Here is an 18,527-nt window from a genome sequence, read left to right as displayed (position 1 = left end):
TCTCAGGTGGATGTAAAAGACCCCATGGCACTTTTTGAAGAAGAGCAGGGGATTTCCCCCAATGTCCTGGAAAATACTTATCCGTCTACTAACATCACTAAAAAATCAGACGATCTGATCATTTGTGGGACCTTGCTGTTTGCAAATTGGCTGCCGTGTTTCCTACATGACAACAATGACTGCACTTCAAAAGTATTTCATTGGCTGCCAAGTATTTTAGGATGTCTTGAGGTGAAAGGTGCACCATAAATGCAAGTCCTTTCCTTTGATCAAACAAAATAAAGGTAGTGTGGTTTTAAACTCAAATAAAACTTAACGTTTTAGTGGCATTGTATATGAACCAAGAGGTCAGTGTGAGGATAGCAGATGGAGAGTCAACTCGACATTGTTGGGAGAGGTGTGCACCAGGGATGCCCATTGTCACGCCTATTATTCAACATTTGTGCAGAGGTGATGGTGAAGGAGTCATCCAAAACAGTGGAGGCAGGACTAAATGTTGGCGGTCATCTAGTACAGGCCATCTGATTTGCAGATGACCGGGCAATAATGACTAGACTATGGAAGGCCTTCAACAGATGATGGATTCCTTAAACAGGGTGGTGAAAGAGTATGGGATGAAGATTATCAAAAAGACAAAAGTGATGAAGGTGGGAAAAAAACATATCAGAGATAGACTTTAAAGTAAATGAACAACAACTGGAACAGTTGTCGGAGTTCAAATACCTTGGTACCATACTGAAAGATGGGAGATGCAAGAGAGAGATAAGATCGAGAATTGCAATGGCAAAGTGTGCACTCAACAGACAAAAGGAGTTGTTAATCAAGGGGCTGAGCATCAACCTGACAGTGAGAATCGTCAAAACGGTTATGTGGAATGTGCTCCTATACGGAGCAGAGACATGAACCCTGTGCATTAAGAAGTTAGAAGCGTGCAAGATGTGGTTCTGGAGACAGATGTTGAAGATCAGCTGGTCAGAGAGGGTGACAAACAATGAAGTGCTCAGAAAGGTCAGAGAGTCGTTCCATCATCAAAACCATCAGAAGAAGGAAAACGAACTGGTTTGGTCACGTCACCAAACATGAAAGCCTGCTGAAAACAGTGATTGAAGGTAGAGTGGAGGGTAAAAGACGAGGAAGAGACTAGCACTGCTAGACATGGTGAAGGAAGGACGATACGAGTATCTAAAGAAAAGGGCCATAGACAGGCAGATGCAAGAATGGGCAAGAACCTGTCGAAAGGCAGAATACCAAAGAAGGGAACCTAATGTATTTTTTAAGCATAATGCTGTGTGGTGAGTCAGTATGGGGCACAGTCTTGCTGCACCATATTAATATTTATTTACATCTATTTTGCTTCACCTTAACCTCAGTCTCAGCAGAGTACCTCAAATGCAGCAATATGCCCATCTCAGTTCAGATCTAGCCTAATCAGGTGGCACGGTGACTTGGTCAAGTTAGTGCCACAGTGATGAGTTTGAGGTTAGTTCTGTCTCATGGCAGTTGTACTGAAACTTCTCAAATGCTCTAAACCCAGTATCTTTAATTTCAATCAAAGATTTGTAACCTTGACCTCTCAAGCAGTCAACCTGATACTGTTGGACAGATGATCATGGGTTCAAACCCCATTACAGACAAGAGTCTGTCTCTATTTCCAGTGGAATATTGCACAAACAGAAAAAGGGTTGAAGACCCAGTGTAACCAATCCTGCCCCAAAACAGCCAAATAGAGCAATTCTTCTACCCCAAGAAGGGAGGAATTTCAGGACTCAGTTCTCTCAACCACAGTTACACAAAAGGCAGTGACATGCAACACTTTGGACGACCAAACCTCTCCTCTTGATCCTTCTTTATGTTTCTTTTCTCTCTTTACCCCTTTGCCAGCAAGCATGCAAAGTGATGAGATTTCAGATAAACTGGTTTCCATGGTGCTGTTCAGACCTAATATTGACAGTCTTTACACATAATTCACTTCTATCCTGTTAATGAAGATTTCATTCGAAATTACATTTCATTTTGGATTATAGACTTTATGGTTCTATGCAGAACTTAAATTCACTTCATTTTCAATATAAGGTTATAACAGGAATGAATCAGAACAATTCTGACATTACTTCGATAGTCACATTCAATTCTAGTGTTAAACAGGAGGCAGTAGCACACAGAACAGTAACATACATTATTTGTCAATACACATTTTTAGCACAACAACAGCTTTTAAACCTTGAGAATGATTTTGTGAAACCCACTTCATGGATTGGTGTTATTTTCCAATTATAAACACGCTATATATGCATTTATAGAATCGGCCGCAGTTCCTAAGTCAATGTAAACAGAGCAGTTGTAATATATACAATATATAAAATATATACAATAATAAATACTGTATTGTCTTTTAACTCACTTGCAAAATAGAGATTTCCTGTTGTGAGTTGATTAGTGCAGAGGCAATTTATCCTTCACTTTTAATGATATTGCACTTGAATAATAAAGAAGTGACCTTCACACCAAACTAGTTCTGAGCAGCACCAAAGTGGCTAAAGACTTCTGCTGTCAGGCAGCTCCACACAGTCAGCTGAACATTGATATTGTATAAAGGCAGCATGTTCAGGGTGTCTGTCTCTCTAGACTTAATTCCATCAGCCTCATGTATGGGGTGGTCACATTTTGGTTGCTTCTTACTGGAGTAGTCCTGTATACCAGCAAAAGATAAAGGATAAACTAGTTAGGTTTTAGACATGTGAGGAGCTCTAAAGCAAGAAGCCGTGATTTTAAATCAGGTTGGGCAGCAAACCCTCCCATCGCAGGTTTCATTGACATGCTCCCTGTTGGTTGAGCCTGAAACCATCAGGAAGCAACAGCTGGACATTGGGCAGGAACATAATATTAGGCAGAAAGCACATCATGGGGAGGGGGTTTCATGAAGGTCTTGCAATCGGGGAGGAGCCTGGGGCAGGGCAGACCAAATCTTCCTTGTGGAAGCACTCCAGTTCTTCCTGGCCCTGGGAAAGTTTTTTAAAAAGTTTAAAAACTTACTTGTTTGGGCCTTTTCTGCTCTGGCTCGCCCTGTGAGGAGGCTTAATAGCAGTATTAAAACCCTTTATGATATTGAACAGAGCAAATAAGGAGCAACTGTTTCCACTGTCAGGAGGTTTCGGGAACCAGAGGACACAGATTTAAGGTAATTGGCAAAAGAACTAGAGGGGAGATGAGAATTTTAAGCAATGAGTTATGATCTGCTATGTACTACCCGGAAGGATGGTGAAAGCAGATTCAATAGTAACTTTCAAAATGGAATTGTATATATATATATATATATATATATATATATATAAAATTGAAAAGGAACAATTTGCAGGGCTATGAGAAAAGTATGGGTTAGTGGGACTAACTAAGTAGCTCTTTCAAAGAGCCATCAGAGACCCATGGGCTGAATGGCCTCCTTCTGTGCTGTATGATTCTATGATTTGCTGTGTTTTTCCAGCATTTTCGGTTTCAGAATTTGCGGTTTTTGCTTTGTAATTAAAATATAATTAACTTCTATATACATTTTGTCAAGTTTTGCATGTTTGCAGCATGTTTACATTTGTAACAATATGTGAAAAGCACAATTCCAGAAATACAGAAAGTTTATTCAGCAAGGCCAGCTCCCCAACCGGCCATTCCCAGTAAGGAGCAATGTTTACAGGGGGCTTTAATCTGGATATGACAGGCCCCCAGAACCCAATTTTCCATCCATTTCAAGGTCTGCCAGCCTGTGATTGTTTGACCAATGTTCTCAGTGAATGCTGCTCCTCACTATGGGCATCCAGCCAGAACCTGGTTGTGCTCAAACTTTTATAATTCTCTTTAGATAAGAACAATCTCGCATGTTAATTTTTAGTTACGTATGGTATGTTGCTTTATGCTGAAACTATGTTCTGAAATGACAGGATATAACAGGAAGGGTTATTTATTACCTGACGGGGATATCATAGGACACCACTTGTTCCCTGGTTTCCACAGTTTTCTGTTGACCCAGCAACATCATATAGTCTAGCTTGTCCTGTAGTTCTTTATTCTAGAGATTAAATGCATCATTAATATATCAGGAAATAAAACTAACATTTATTTTGTATGGACATTTATAGAATTCAGGCATGTACCTAATCTACTATTGAAATCTATTAAATTAAGGTTTTGCAGTAACAAGGCTGTAAACTTGCATGACTGTCCACTTATTTATGTAGTCAACTCAATTTTAATTATGACATGGGAGTTCCATTAGCATATTATAATATGTTACTTAATAATCTTACAGTATAGACCTTTTTGTTTCTATGTTCCACGATGCCACAACAGTATTTAAAGTATAACAAACATATTTGGATGCTGAAATCGTCTGATTAATATTGTATAAGGCACAGGAGCTATTTCTTTGATTTCTGCACACAGTTCCACATTTGGGTGCATTGTTATGTTTGTGCCCTGTGTGTGCACCCTCAACTATTGAGGGGAAAAATATCCCTTCAATTCACATGTGCAGCACAATGCAAGCGATGTAAAACCTGGCAATGATCATTAAAACCTGAAAGACTTTTTTTATTTCCTTTTCACCTCCTCACCGATGAACATGTGAGATGATTGACATATTGAGAATGCAATGGCCTATTCGAAGTGAAAATAGACCTATGTCCCTAGGGATAAGAACATGTCCAATCCATTTTACACCAGCCGTTAAAAACTTTTTCTTGGACTGTAGTTTTGTTTACCAAATATTCACAAAATGTTGACAGATTTTCTTTCTCAGTTCTTGAAGGATTTGGTGCAGGTTGGTGTTTTGTACCAGAAGCCCTGGCACCAGCCATTCCCTTGCCTAGGTAACCATTCTGCATGTCTGAGCAGACCAAGTGTCAATGGATTACTTGGCTCGAGAGGAATCACAGCTGTGCCCAATCCTGTTTTCCCATCCTTCACCCTCAAATAACCTTCAGTTCATCCAAACCTCCGCTGCAGATATCCTATCACGCACCAACTCCTGCTCATCCATCACACCTCATTGACCTACAGTGGCTGCCAGGCCCCAAACACCTGAAACTTAAAATTCTCATGCTCGTGTTTAAATCCTGTCATGACCTTGCCTATCTCTGTAACCTCTTCCGGTCCTAAATACCCACAAAACTCTCTGTTCCTCCAACTCTAGCCTCTTGTGCATTTCTCCCTCCCTTTGCCCGACCATTGGCGACCATGCCTCCAGCCAATTAGGCCTCATGCTCTGGAATCCCTCCCTAAAGCCCTCCACCTGTCCCCCTTTAAGTCCCTTTTTCAAACCCACCTCTTTGGCTAAGACTTTGATCAACCCTCCTAATACCTCTTTGCTTGGCTCAACATCCAGCTTTGTTAATTACGTGGAAATGAAACATCTTGGTACGTTTTTCTTTGTTAAAGGCACCATATAAAGGCAAATTGTTGTTGATTGCTTAACATTCAAACATGTGCTGCTTCCAGCAGGGATCACTGCATAGAAATAAGGAGTTAAAACCCTGACCAGCTCTCCTCTTCCTCATCCAAGGACACCAAGTAGGGTTGCCAACCCTCCAAGATTGCCCAGGGGGCTCCAGGAATTAAGGACTAATTTCCAGGACACTGCTGCAAGCAGTCTAGGAGAAACACCGTAGAGGCAATAAAAAAATAGTATTTTAACAAAATTCTTTGAAGACTTTGGTTATCAGTTATATAAAAAAAAATCTGAGATGGGAAAAAAGCCTGTATAACCGAAGGTCAAAAATCATCCAATCAGATAATGAAGAGACTATTTGCTTTCTGGCTGGTGTGGTCTGCCACAAGTATGGTTGAAAAGAGAATTTGTCTTTGAAATGTGCATGAAAATTAAACCGTTACCTCAGCTTCCAAAAATGAAATCCTTTCCAGCAAGTCTTCAATTGTTACATCTTTCTGTTGAATTTTATTCTTCAGAATTTCAATCTGTACAATTCAAGAAGAAAAAAAAGGATCTTAATGTCTATCAGAATTGTGAACCTTAACACAGTGTTAGCATTGATAACATTACCACCAGTTAAGTAAACCATTGTGTAACTTGGGATTTTAATGATGAGTTGAGCTCATTTTTACTATTTAGAGAGAAAGTGACTTAATTCAGCAGAGGGCGCTGTTCTGAAAGTTGGATCAGCAAACCAAACATTCCTATTGACCCATATCATATCTCAGCTAGAAATGCTCAAGAGTTGTTAATGTACACAATTGCAAAAATGCTTTATTCATTAAAATAATTATCCTTGGTCTTAGAGTGAAGCCAATAATTGATTTGGAGCAGTGCCAGAGCCCATGAATACTTGCAGGCTGATGTAAATGCAATAAGCACAGTCAAGCCTTCCATGCCCAATAAGGAGAAAGGAACATTAAGGCACAGAAACATGGCTCCTCCTTGTGGCCAGTTGGCAACAGCTGTAGTCCCAGGCTCACTAAAGCTTGCATTTGCTCTCAATACAGTTGTAAAACAAAATGTAGTTCAGTAATGTTGAATAAAACTGCATTTTTCACAATTAGCTAAAATAATTCATTATTTTGGCTATTGCATGTGATTGAGGCTTTCTCTGAAGATGAATTATTTGTTTTTAAACAAGCAGCACAGAAGCAGCGCGAATCTGTTTAATAAATAAGATATTCCCTCAGCAGCTTGGAGATACAAATGACATTCGAATTAGCAGTAGGAGTAGGCCATTCGGCCCCTCAAGTCTGCTTATGTAAGATCATGATTTGATTGCTGCCTTAACTCTACTTTCCTGTCTATCTGCTATAATCCTCGACTCCCTTACCAATCAAGAATCTATCTAACTCAGCCTTAAAATATTCAATGACCCTGCCTCCACTGCACTCTGGGGAAGAGAATTCCACAGACGAAAAAACCCTCAGAGAAAAAAAAATTCTCCTCATCTCCGTCTTAAATGGGAGACCCCTAATTTTTAAACTGTGTCCCCTAGTTGTAGTCTTTCCCATAAGGGGAAACATCCTTCAGCATCAACCCCTGTCAAAGTCCCTCCAGGATCTTCTGTTTCAATAGGATCACCTCTCATTCTTCTAAACTCCAACAGACCCAACCTAGAAAACCTTTCCTCATAGGATAACCCCTTCATCCCAGGAATCAGTCTAGTGAACCTTTTCTGAACTGCTTCCAATTGCATTATATCCTTTCTTAAGTAAGGAGACCAAAATTGTGCACTATACACTAAATGTGGGGCTGCATTTTACATTTCTGACATTGAAATTGGCAGCGGACGTAAACAATAGCAGTCTGTCCTCGCGGACTGCACGTCGCGAAGCTGCCACGATATTAACGCGGGGGCTCATTTAAATGGCCGCGGCTGACTGCCCCACCTGATGACGTGGAGGGATCGGGCGGTCAGTCCCCGGCAATGGCATTAGCTGCCTTTGCGCAGGCACTGACGCCATTTTTAAAGGGCTTTGAGCCCTACGTTGCAATTTAAATATTTAACGGAATACTAATTTTAAAAAATTAAATAGTAATCCTGACCCACTCCCACGCGAATTAGTCACCTGCCCTCTCCCCCACCCCCCCAAAATACTTACATTGTGCTCCCAACCTTCCCCCCCCCCTAAAGTTCATAAACTTTACCCCTTCCCACCACCTCCTAGACCAGTGAAATTACTCGGTGCTGCTCCCCAACCCCACTGAAAAACTTACCTGCTCCCCCCTCCCACCAGTGTTCCTGGATGGGGATCCGAAGGCATGTGAGTGTCGGCAACTGGCACCAATATTGCTCTAGGATGGACAGCGGGAGCGGGTAAGTAATCAATTTGTTTATGTAAATAAATTTAAATATTTAAATGGGGCTCCCATCGCCGAGTGGTGGGGATGCTGCCATGAGGCCTCGCCGCCATCGGCAACATCGGGTTGGGCCTTCCCAGCGTTGAGGCTTGTGGTGGGCCTCTGCTGGAGGTATTTTCTGGCCTCCCCCACCACAACACCCAACGTCGGGGGGGGGGGGCTGTAAAATTCAGCCCAGGATCTCACCGACGCCCTGTACAACTGTTGAAAAACTTCCCTACTTTTATATTCCCTACTCCTTTTTTGTAATAAAAATAGTGAGGCCCACATTCTGTACAACTCAGCCCCTATCATGAGCACTCAAAGTGGACTGAACCCTCTGCCTTTTATTTTATAGATTAGATTAGATTAGATTAGATTAGATTAGAGATACAGCACTGAAACAGGCCCTTCGGCCCACCGAGTCTGTGCCGAACATCAACCACCCATTTATACTAATCCTACACTAATCCCATATTCCTACCAAACATCCCCACCTGTCCCTATATTTCCCTACCACCTACACTAGTGACAATTTATAATGGCCAATTTACCTATCAACCTGCAAGTCTTTTGGCTTGTGGGAGGAAACCGGAGCACCCGGAGAAAACCCACGCAGACACAGGGAGAACTTGCAAACTCCACACAGGCAGTACCCGGAATCGAACCCAGGTCCCTGGAGCTGTGAGGCTGCGGTGCTAACCACTGCGCCACTGTGCCGCCCAAATTAAATGGCAAGTGTCTTGTAAATAATTTGATGTAAAAGATACAAAGCATTTCACCCCATGTTCAAACTGTTTACAAAGTTTATATATGTGGGAGAGTTATTTATGTATAATATGGTTATATATCAGTGAGAGTTAAAAGATACCTGTGATGCAGCAATTATTCAAACTGATAAACAGTTGTCTTTTTCTCACCTCTTCAATCATTTGCTTGACTTTCCTCTGTTGACAGTGTACCATGTTGTCCAGGTGTTGAATTCTTTCCCGCAGACTGGCAGCTTCCTCCTCCAGTTTCTGGGACCTGACACAGGCAGGGATTAACAGAAACTGTGTCAAATGCTGCAGACGATTCCACGAGCCCATAAATCTGTCTGCTGGTGAAGCTTGCCCCTGCTCTGCCCCCACATTCCTTACCGTTACTGAAGTGCATCATAGTGTGCAATATGATTGATTTGCCAATAGTGAAACTCAATAGGCAAAATTCCAATTAAATAATTGGAGCAAGGTGTAAGAGGCCTGGAGGGACTTGATTCGGTGAGAGAGAGCGAGAGACTGTGTTCCCTCCAGAGAGAGGGACTCTGTTTCCTTGATAGAGACTATAATCCCGAGAGAGAGAGAGAGAATCTCCCCTCAAGATGGACTGAGTTCCTCCGACGGATACTGTGTTCCTTCAAGAGAGATTGCATTCCCGTGGATAGATTTTTATTCCCTCATGAAGGTTTATATTGCTCGTGGAGAGACTAGATTCCCTGGAGTTGATTTGATTCCCTGGAGGTAACTGGATTACTTAAATATCTGACACAGCTAGCATTCCGTGTTCTATCATTCTGTGAGTTCAAACGCTCTGTGCCACCATCATGATACTTTTTTATCTTTTGTATTTATTCAAGTATCAGAGAATGGTACATATCTCAATTCCATGAGCCAGAACCAGCCCATCTGACCAAATAAATCTCTCCTTTCTCTGCCCTATTAACTATCATTTCAACATTGGAAGAGAACATATTGAATTAATTTATTTTTCTGTTTCTCATTGTCTGCCAACTGTTGCCAAATGATGGCCAACTTTATGCTAAAGGCCCATGTTCTCCAGGAATTGGGTTGAAATACACAAGTAATAAATCACAATATGGCCCTCCCACCCCCACCACCCCAATCTGCCTGTTCAAATGGAAGTAAATGATTGATTTTCTTTGTGTAGTGCCAATGTGTTTTCCTAGGGTCCTGGCCAACATTCTCTCCCAATAAATACCAACACAATCGGATAAACTGATCACGCATCACATTGCTGGTTGTGGGCCATTGTTATGCACATTTTGGCTGCCTCATTTATCCACATAACAGTGACTGCACTTCAAAAGTATTTATTGGCTGAGAAGCACTTTGGAAAGTCTTGAGGATGCAACAAGGTCCTTTGTAATGTGACTTCACTCTTTACAGAACCTCTGTGTTGAACATACTTCACGTCTTCACCCAAGAGAACGAGGATGTACATATGGAACTGAGAGAGAGAGAGACTGTGAGGTTCTTGAGCAAATTGTCATAGGGAGTGACAAGGTATTGGAGGTTTTGGCAGACTTAAAAGTGGACAAATCTCCAGGTCCGGACGATTTGTGTCCCAGGATGTTGTGGGAGGCGAGGGTGGAGATTGCAGGGGCTCTGACCCAAATTTTTACTTCCTCTCTGGCCACGGGGGAGGTGCTAGACGACTGGAGAACAGCTAATGTGGTCCCACTATTTAAGAAAGGTTGTAGAGATAAGCCAGGGAACTACAGACCAGTGAGTCTCACGTCAGTGGTAGAGAAACTATTGGAGAAAATTTTGAAGGAGAGAATCTATCTCCACTTGGAGAGGGAAAATTTGATTAGGAATAGTCAGCATGGCTTTGTCAGAGGAAGGTCATGCCTAACAAATTTGATTGAATTTTTTGAGCATGTGACCATGTGTGTAGATGAGGGTAGTGCAGTTGACGTAGTTTACATGGATTTCAGCAAAGGTTTGACAAGGTCCCACATGGGAGACTTATCAAGAAAGGAAATGCACATGGGATACAGGGTAACTTGATAAGGTGGGTGCAAAATTGGCTTAGCTGTAGAAAACAGAGAGTGATAACAGACGGCTGTTTTAGTGACTGGAAGCCAGTGTCCAGTGGCGTACCACAGGGATCTGTGCCGGGTCCCCTATTGTTTGTCATTTATATAAATGACATAGATGACTATGTGGGGGGTAGGATCAGTAAGTTCACGGATGACACAAAGATTGGCCGAGTGGTTAACAGTGAGGTTGAATGTATTGGGTTACAGGAAGATATAGACGGGATGGTCAAATGGGCAGAAAAGTGGCAGATGGAATTTAACCCTGAAAAGTGTGAGGTGATACACTTTGGAAGGAGTAATATGACAGGGAAGTATTCAATGAATGGCCTGACAATGGGAAGTTCCGAGGAACAAAGGGACCTTGGTGTGTTTGTCCATAGATCTCTGAAGGCAGAAGGGCAGCTTAATAGGGTAGTGAAAAAGGCATATGGGACACTTGCCTTTATCAATCGAGGCATAGATTACAAAAGCAGGGAGGTCATGTTGGAGTTGTATAGAACTTTGGTAAGGCCACAGCTGGAGTACTGTGTGCGATTCTGGTCACCACATTATAGGAAGGATGTGATTGCACTGGAGGGGGTGCAGAGGCAATTCACCAGGATGTTGCCTGGGATGGAACATTTAAGCTATGAAGAGAGGTAGGATAGGCTTGGGTTGTTTTTGCTGGAGCAGAGAAGACTGAGGGGTGACCTGATCGAGGTGTACAAGATTATGAGGGGCATGGACAGGGTGGATAGGGAGCAGCTGTTCCCCTTAGTTGAAGGGTCAGTTATGAGGGGTCACAAGTTTAAGGTGAGGGGCAGGAGGTTTAAGGGGGATTTGAGGAAGAACTTTTTTACCCAGAGGGTGGTGATGGTCTGGAATGCACTGCCTGGGAGGGTGGTAGAGATGGGTTGCCTCACATCCTTTAAAAAGTACCTGGATGAGCACTTGGCACGTCATAACATTCAAGGTTATGGGCCAAGTGCTGACAAATGGGATTAGGTAGACTGGTCAGGTATCTTTAATGCATCAGTGCAGACTCAATGGGCCAAAAGGCCTCTTCTGCACAGTATTATTCTGTGATTCTGTTGACAGCAGAAAGAATTCAAACCCATCACCCAGAGGCAAAAGTATTATGGTTAACCCAGTGCCCAAATCTCTATTCCAAAACTTAGCACTGTTCACAACAAAAAAAGATGGATTGGCAAATGGAATTTAACGCAGACAAGTGCGAAGTGATGCATTTTAGGAAGTTAAAGCAGGGCAGGACATATACAGTGAATGGCAGGGCCCTGAGGAGTGTTGTTGAGCAGAGAGACCTTGGGGTGCAAGTACATAGTTCCCTGAAAGTGGCAACACAGGTAGACAGGGTGGTGAAGAAGGCGTATGGCATGCTTGCCTTCATGGGCTGAGGCATTGAGTACAAGAGTTGGGACGTCATGTTAAAGTTGTACATAACGTTGCTTAGGCTGCATTTGGAGTACTGTGTGCAGTTCTGGTCGCCGCACTACAGGAACAATGTGATTAAGCTAGAGAGGGTGCAGAAAATATTCACAAGGATGTTGCCTGGTTTGGAGGGCTTGAGTTATAAAGAGAGATTGGATGGGCTGGGTCTGTTTCCCCTGGAGCGAAGGAGGCTGAGAGGGGACATGATAGAGGTATATAAAATTATGAGAGGCATTGATAGGGTAGATAGGCAGAGTCTGTTTCCCATGGTAGGGGTGACTAAAACTAGAGGGCATAGATTTAAGGTGAGAGGGAGGAGGTTTAAAGGGGATCAAAGGTGTAAATGTTTCACACAAAGAATAGCGGGTATCTGGAATGAGCTGCCAGAGGAGGTGGTGGAGGCAGGAGCAGTAGCAACATTTAAGAGGCAGCTGGACAGGTACTTGAATGAGAAAGGCATAGAGGGATATGGAATTAATGCAGGCAGGTGGGATTAGTATAGATAGGCATTATGGTCAGCATGGATGCGGTGGGCCGAAGGGCCTGTTTCTGTGCTGTACCACTCAATGACTAAGATACGGTCAATGCTATATTAGCGTTCCTTCATTAGAGAACAACAGTAAGTGTGATGTATTAAATATTACTGTTCATTTGGGGTTTTGCCAGGAGTGACAGAACTTTAGTGGTAATGTATTAGGGATTCATTAATACAGAACCAATTTCATGACTAAATGTGCAAATAAGCAGTCTTTCTTTAAATGTAAAAACAGATATAATGTGAGAATGTATTGCTTATCTGTGAACAATGTAACACCAAGTATTATTTAACGGCACCTTAGTCTGTTTCCTGAGTCTGGTTCGTCTCTCTGTTGGAGCTGCCAGAGCTGCTGCTCTTGTTCCTGCAACCTCTGCTGTAAAAGGTGACGCTCCTGCAACAGGACATCAGACACCGATCCAGTAATCAATTACTTCATTACAGCCAACTACATTGAATACAACCAATAGTGTTTCCATCACACCAAATTAGCCACTTTTAATCAAATAGAATGTAATTTAGTTTCTTGAATAGTTCACTGATTTATATTTAAATATTGAAGTCATTAATGCTCCCAATGTCAACTATCAATGGAGAAATGGAAAAACATTCACTTGTCATTTGCTCCAATTTTCCCCCTCTTCTGCTGATGGCACTGACGCACGCTGAGGTGTGGTTGCACAGGCAGCATTCCCACTCGTATACCTGCTGACCATTAAACATACACCCCACATACACTAAACACAATTTTAACTCAGAGCAAGTTTCAAGCAGGCATCAATCTGAGACATGGGCTATTTTAAAGCCTGGGTCTCATTTACATCCTGAACTGTGTACAATGAGGCAATTTGCTGGCTGCCAAACATTGGATGGCCTGGAAGCCACTTAGATAAGTGGTGGGAAAGTTCAGCCAGGTTTTGTAGATGGGTAGAGAGAGTCTGGTGCTGCAGAGGCCAAGATGTTGGGACTTGGAGAAATGCTGCTGTTCCTCCTAGACCCACTAAAGAAAGTCAAACACACGCCTTACACAACCTCTTTCATTCTGCTGAGCAAATTTCAGTGAGTGAGGTGACTGCAGTCTGATCCCCATTCAGTCTGGGGTTACAATGCCTTCAAGATCCTAATGATACCATTGGACTCCTCCATTTGCATAAATTAATGATCCACCCAAGTCAGGCAGCAGCCTCGGCCACCTACAAAATGTGCCCAGTTAAGGTGGCAGTGGATGAGAATGAGGTAGTAAGTTTGCAGAGTCGATATTTATTTCATAGAAACCCCGCTCCCACTGGGCAGGCTGAGCTAAAGTTGCCCCACTCTTTCCAGCAAGGCCATTGGATTGTGATGAGTAGTGGGAACCCTGGCAGACCTTCCCTCCTTAGCCCAGGATGCTGAAGTCAACTAACTCAGTATAGACTGGGAATCAAACCTATGACATTACTGGTCTGGATGGCTCAGTTCCATACTGGGCAGCACATTTAACAACTGAGCCTCTCTAAAAGCTTCCTAATAAAAAGACAACAGTCATTTGCATAATAAAATGCTGTCATTACTGGGTGGTAGAAGTTTGGAATTCTCTTCCGCAAATGATGCTAGATCCAATTATTAATTTTAAATTTGAGATTGATAGATTTTTGCTATGCAAAGGTATTAAGAGATATGGGGGCAAAGGTGAGTTGATGGAGTTAGGTCACAGATCAGCCATGATCTCACTGAATGGTGGAATAGGCTTGAGGGGTGAAATGGCCTCCTCCTGCTCTTAAGCTCTTATTTCTTTCTATTTCTCCATTAAGACTCAGTTGCAGTATTAATGAATAAATGGTCTCAGTTTACAGTATTTTAAATATGTTGTTTTTCCCTTCAGTTAAAAAAAAATTTTCAATGAAAATGGGCAGAATTTCAAAGACAATCCAGTCCCTTTGTTCTAAATAATGTTTACATTAGAACCTCTGATGTCTTTATGGACGAGTGGTCAGAAAAGCTTGCATTCACTGAGAAAATAATTTTTTTTTAAATTCGCTCATGGGATATGTGAGCGTCACTGGCAAGGCCAGCATTTGTTGTCCATCCCTAATTGCCCTTAAGAAAGTGATGGTGCACCACCTTCTTGAACCACTGCAGTCCATGTGGGGTAGGTACACCCACAGTGCTGTTAGGAAGGGAGTTCCAGGATTTTGACCCAACGATAATAAAGGAACGGCGATATAGATCCAAGTCAGGATGGTGTGTGGCTTGGCGGGGACCTTGCAGGTGGCAGTGGTCCCATGCACCTCCTGCCCTTGCCCTTCTTGGTGGTAGAGGTCACGGGTTTGGAAGGTGCTGTCAAAGGAGTCTTGGCAAGCTGCTGCAGTGCATCTTGTAGCTGGTGCACACTGCTGCCCCTGTGCGCCCGTGGTGGAGGGAGTGAATATGTGGTGGATGGGGTGCCATGATCTCATTGAATGATAGGTAAGGATCAAGGGGCTCCTCCTGTTCCTATGTTCCTATGAATTCTGTGTCACTGCTTTTTTTTTAAACCAAGAACCCACTTCCCCAGTGCCAACGATGCTTTGTGACAAAACTAGGGGAATGTCCTCTTACATTGTTTCAAACTGAGGTCCCCAGGCCCTAGGAGATTCTTGACAAATCTGAGGTTATCAGAGTTCTGTCCTTCTGTGATCAGATTTTAATATTTGTTGACTTACGGACATGGTTTATTTCTGTTGCTGGTTAATGACGTACCCACCTGCTGTATTTTCTATCATCATTGCACTGTTTTTCCCTTGGGCAGTTGTGGATTTTTTTCCCCCTGAAATTCAGGTGTGTCGATATTTGCAAGAATTCCTGTGAATTTGTTAATATTTGCAGGGGATTTGTACACACAAAAGTTTGAAAACCACAGCAGGAAACCATCAGTGGGTTTACTGGAGACAAGTAAGGCAGGGGTTTTGCATTTCGGTACACACACAAAGCATTTGTCACTTGTGCACACACTCACCCTATGCCATGTAAGTGTGCCTAATTCAGCCCTGAGCATCCATTTTTCTAGATGTACACTCCTAAGGGCCAAGAGTTCTTATGGGAAATGGAAACTGTTGAACTGACGGAGGATGAGGTTCTCATCTGCATTGGGGTTTAAGGCACCTCATTGCTGCTTTACTTTGCATCTGCTCATGGTATGCCTGAACTATACTGACACTGGGCAATGAACTGGAAAGGCATCCATTCCTCAACACCTACGTGCCTCATAGTGAGCAGAAAACTCAACAGAAATATAATGCAATAATAATAATAATACCTCCACCATTCGAGCATTGAGCTGCTCCAGCTCCTGAATCCTCTGGTCCCTTTCTGCTATTTTCTGCTCTGCTGCCAAGGCTTTCTTGTTGGCTTCTTCCAGTTCTTTGAGGGCCCGGTTTATTCGAGCCTTTATTTTAAAAAAAAATCAAAACATTATCACTTTTCAGGTTTCCGGTACCCAGTCACAGCACTGTAATGGGGTCAACACAAAGAAATAAAGCTACAGCTGCTGCAGCCAGCCGTGAAACTGCTGAACTTCCTTGGCACTTTGCAGCTCACACGAGTTTAGAAGCAGCTTTGCCTCTGTTGTTATCATATTGGTGTTTAATGTACTTGTATCAAATTCCTCTCCTGACTTTCTGGGTTAGAGTCTGTTGTTTAACTTGTTGAATGAATCTACCTTTAACAAGCTGTAGCATTTTACTTTGCTAGCACACATTGAACCTCCTGATGTCCAATTGGAAAACATTCTCCTCTAAGAACACTGCTGGCTGACAGCTAACGAAGCGTTCCCATTGTTACAGGACCTCAAAAAATCTCCGCGCAGCCGCCTGAACTCTCGTCACCCCAACTGGAACACACCCCACGCCCTACAAACTGAGGCAAGCCCCACCTCTCGAAGGTGCACCTCCTGGTAGACTGCTAACATCACCAAACGCAACTTGGTAACTGACCCGAGTGGTGAAGTCCCAGGTTTCAACCTCCCACGGAAAATCTGATCACCATGTACCCTCGTCCTACTGGATGAGGTGAGTTGAATATTGATAACCTACTTCAAAACAGAGAGTGGCAAATATGAAAATCTGGGCTTGAACCAAGACCTCGAGCTGGATTTTACCAGCCCCCCCGACGTTGGGAGTTGTGGCGGGGGAACCCGGAAAATACCTCCAGGAGGGGCCCGCTACAGGCCTCGAAGCAAGGAAGGCCCTGCCTCTTTTTACCGGTGGCGAGGCCTTGTGGCGGCCCCCCCACCCTGCGCCGCTCGGCAACGGGACCTTTATTAAAATATTTTAATCCATTTAAATTACTGAATTAATATTTACCTTGTCGTGACAGCCGTCCTGCTGCAATATTCTGGCCGGTTGCCGAAACCCCCGTCCCTTCGGATCTTCGTTTGGAGATCCGAGGCAGAACGCTGGTTGAGAGGGGGGAGCAGGTAAGTTTTCAGGGCAGTGGGGAGTAAAACGGGGAAAACCATTGCGATTGGTGGAGGGGATGGTGGGAAAGGGTTGACGGTTAAAGTGAAGAAAGTTCGGGGGGTGGGCGTGGGGGAGGTCGGGATCCTGAGTTTACTTTTTTTGGCGAGGGGGCGGGGGGGAAAGAGGGGATTGAAACGTTTAATAAACTTTTCCTTTTGATTTTGCAGAAATATCGAAATTTAAGTGAAGGGCTGGAAGCCCTTTAGAAATGGTGGCGGCACCTGCACAGTGGCGCCGGACGCTGTTGCTGGGGACGGAGAGCCCGCCCCCTCTATGTTATCGGGGACGGGCAGTCCGGCCCAGACTTGTAAATGAGCCGCTGCACTAAATATCCTGTGCGTGTGCCCCCGCTGCTTTTGAAGCTGTAAAATTTCCAGCCAGCCTGTAAGGAAGATAGTGCTCTTCTCCATCACGTGCTGGGAAACAGGAACACTGCAGGAATACCCATACATACCTGAACGGCTTCCATTTCGGTCTGGTGATGCCTCTCAGCCTCCTTCAGCTTAGCTTCATATTGGTCATAGAGCTTCCTGGTCATATCCCGCATTGCACTGGCATTGGCTTCCTGAGAAGATTCTATCTATAATACAGTGACAAGAAATGAATACAGCAAGGAAGTATTTAACTCTATGAATTACCGTTAGATTCCGAAGTAATGTATATTAATAACATTCTATTTTAAAAACAGGATGAGGGATAGGTGCACGAGGTAGCAGAAATAATGAAACAAGCTCATCCGAGTAGAAAGGAGGTTGAATGTGCTCACACTCTAAGACACAAACTATCTAGTGAAGCTGCTCCGGATTATATTGCTGGTTGGATAATTACACTTAGTTGCCTACTAGCGAGTAGTAAATTGTGTATGCCAGTGCAACCAAACCACTTAGAGGATCCACAAGTGTGTCTGGGTCTTTCTGGAAATAGCTATCAGAAGCTGCTCTTCCAGTTTAGGATTGCCCACTAAATCATTCTAGGAAATCCATTATCATTTATAGAATCACCTGAAGACATTTTTGGTTAAAAGACTTGTTGAGTTGTGACGTGTTGAAGTTTAGTTAAATGTAGATCCTGTCAAAGCTGTCTGGTGCTCAGGGGATTCAACCACTTCAACATAAGCGAACGAAAACTGCGTGCAAGTAAATTGTATGGAAGCCAGCAAGAAGGACAGTGCCAACTCTGCTGCTGCACTCAACACAGAGACAGCCGACTAGAACTTCCTTCCAGTGTAATTGGATGGAATATCTCCAGAGCTCTCCAATCCATGCCGTGCAGCTGTAGAGGGAGGCTTGCCCTTAACAGAATCGGTTGTGCAGTGTTCACTTAAAAGGTTACCTTGTAGAGCATTTGCATTGCTAGCAACTACAATTCTGACATCAGCAGCAAAGTGACAACGTATTGAGGCGGGGCCCGTCCTGAGGGAGGAAACACACGCCATCAAAAGAGGTG

At 43.3% G+C, this 18,527-nt stretch overlaps 1 protein-coding gene across 1 annotated transcript in view; it reads right to left on the bottom strand.

Moving 5' to 3' along the window:
- Positions 1–2,090: 2,090 nt before the first annotated feature.
- Positions 2,091–18,527, bottom strand: part of LOC137352443 (myocardial zonula adherens protein-like) — a 67,834-nt gene continuing 51,397 nt past the window's right edge. Inside the window, exons 8-14 of the mRNA XM_068017891.1 lie at positions 17,536–17,661; positions 15,881–16,009; positions 12,906–13,000; positions 8,743–8,848; positions 5,878–5,961; positions 3,957–4,057; positions 2,091–2,689 (exon numbers count right to left, since the gene is read on the bottom strand). Of these exons, the coding sequence (XP_067873992.1) occupies positions 2,605–2,689; positions 3,957–4,057; positions 5,878–5,961; positions 8,743–8,848; positions 12,906–13,000; positions 15,881–16,009; positions 17,536–17,661 (726 nt within the window). The 3' untranslated portion in view covers positions 2,091–2,604. The remainder of the gene's footprint in view (positions 2,690–3,956; positions 4,058–5,877; positions 5,962–8,742; positions 8,849–12,905; positions 13,001–15,880; positions 16,010–17,535; positions 17,662–18,527) is intronic.

Source organism: Heterodontus francisci, chromosome 38 (genome assembly GCF_036365525.1).
Source record: "Heterodontus francisci isolate sHetFra1 chromosome 38, sHetFra1.hap1, whole genome shotgun sequence".
Taxonomy (NCBI): domain Eukaryota; kingdom Metazoa; phylum Chordata; class Chondrichthyes; order Heterodontiformes; family Heterodontidae; genus Heterodontus; species Heterodontus francisci.
This window is presented reverse-complemented; position numbering and strand designations above follow the sequence as displayed.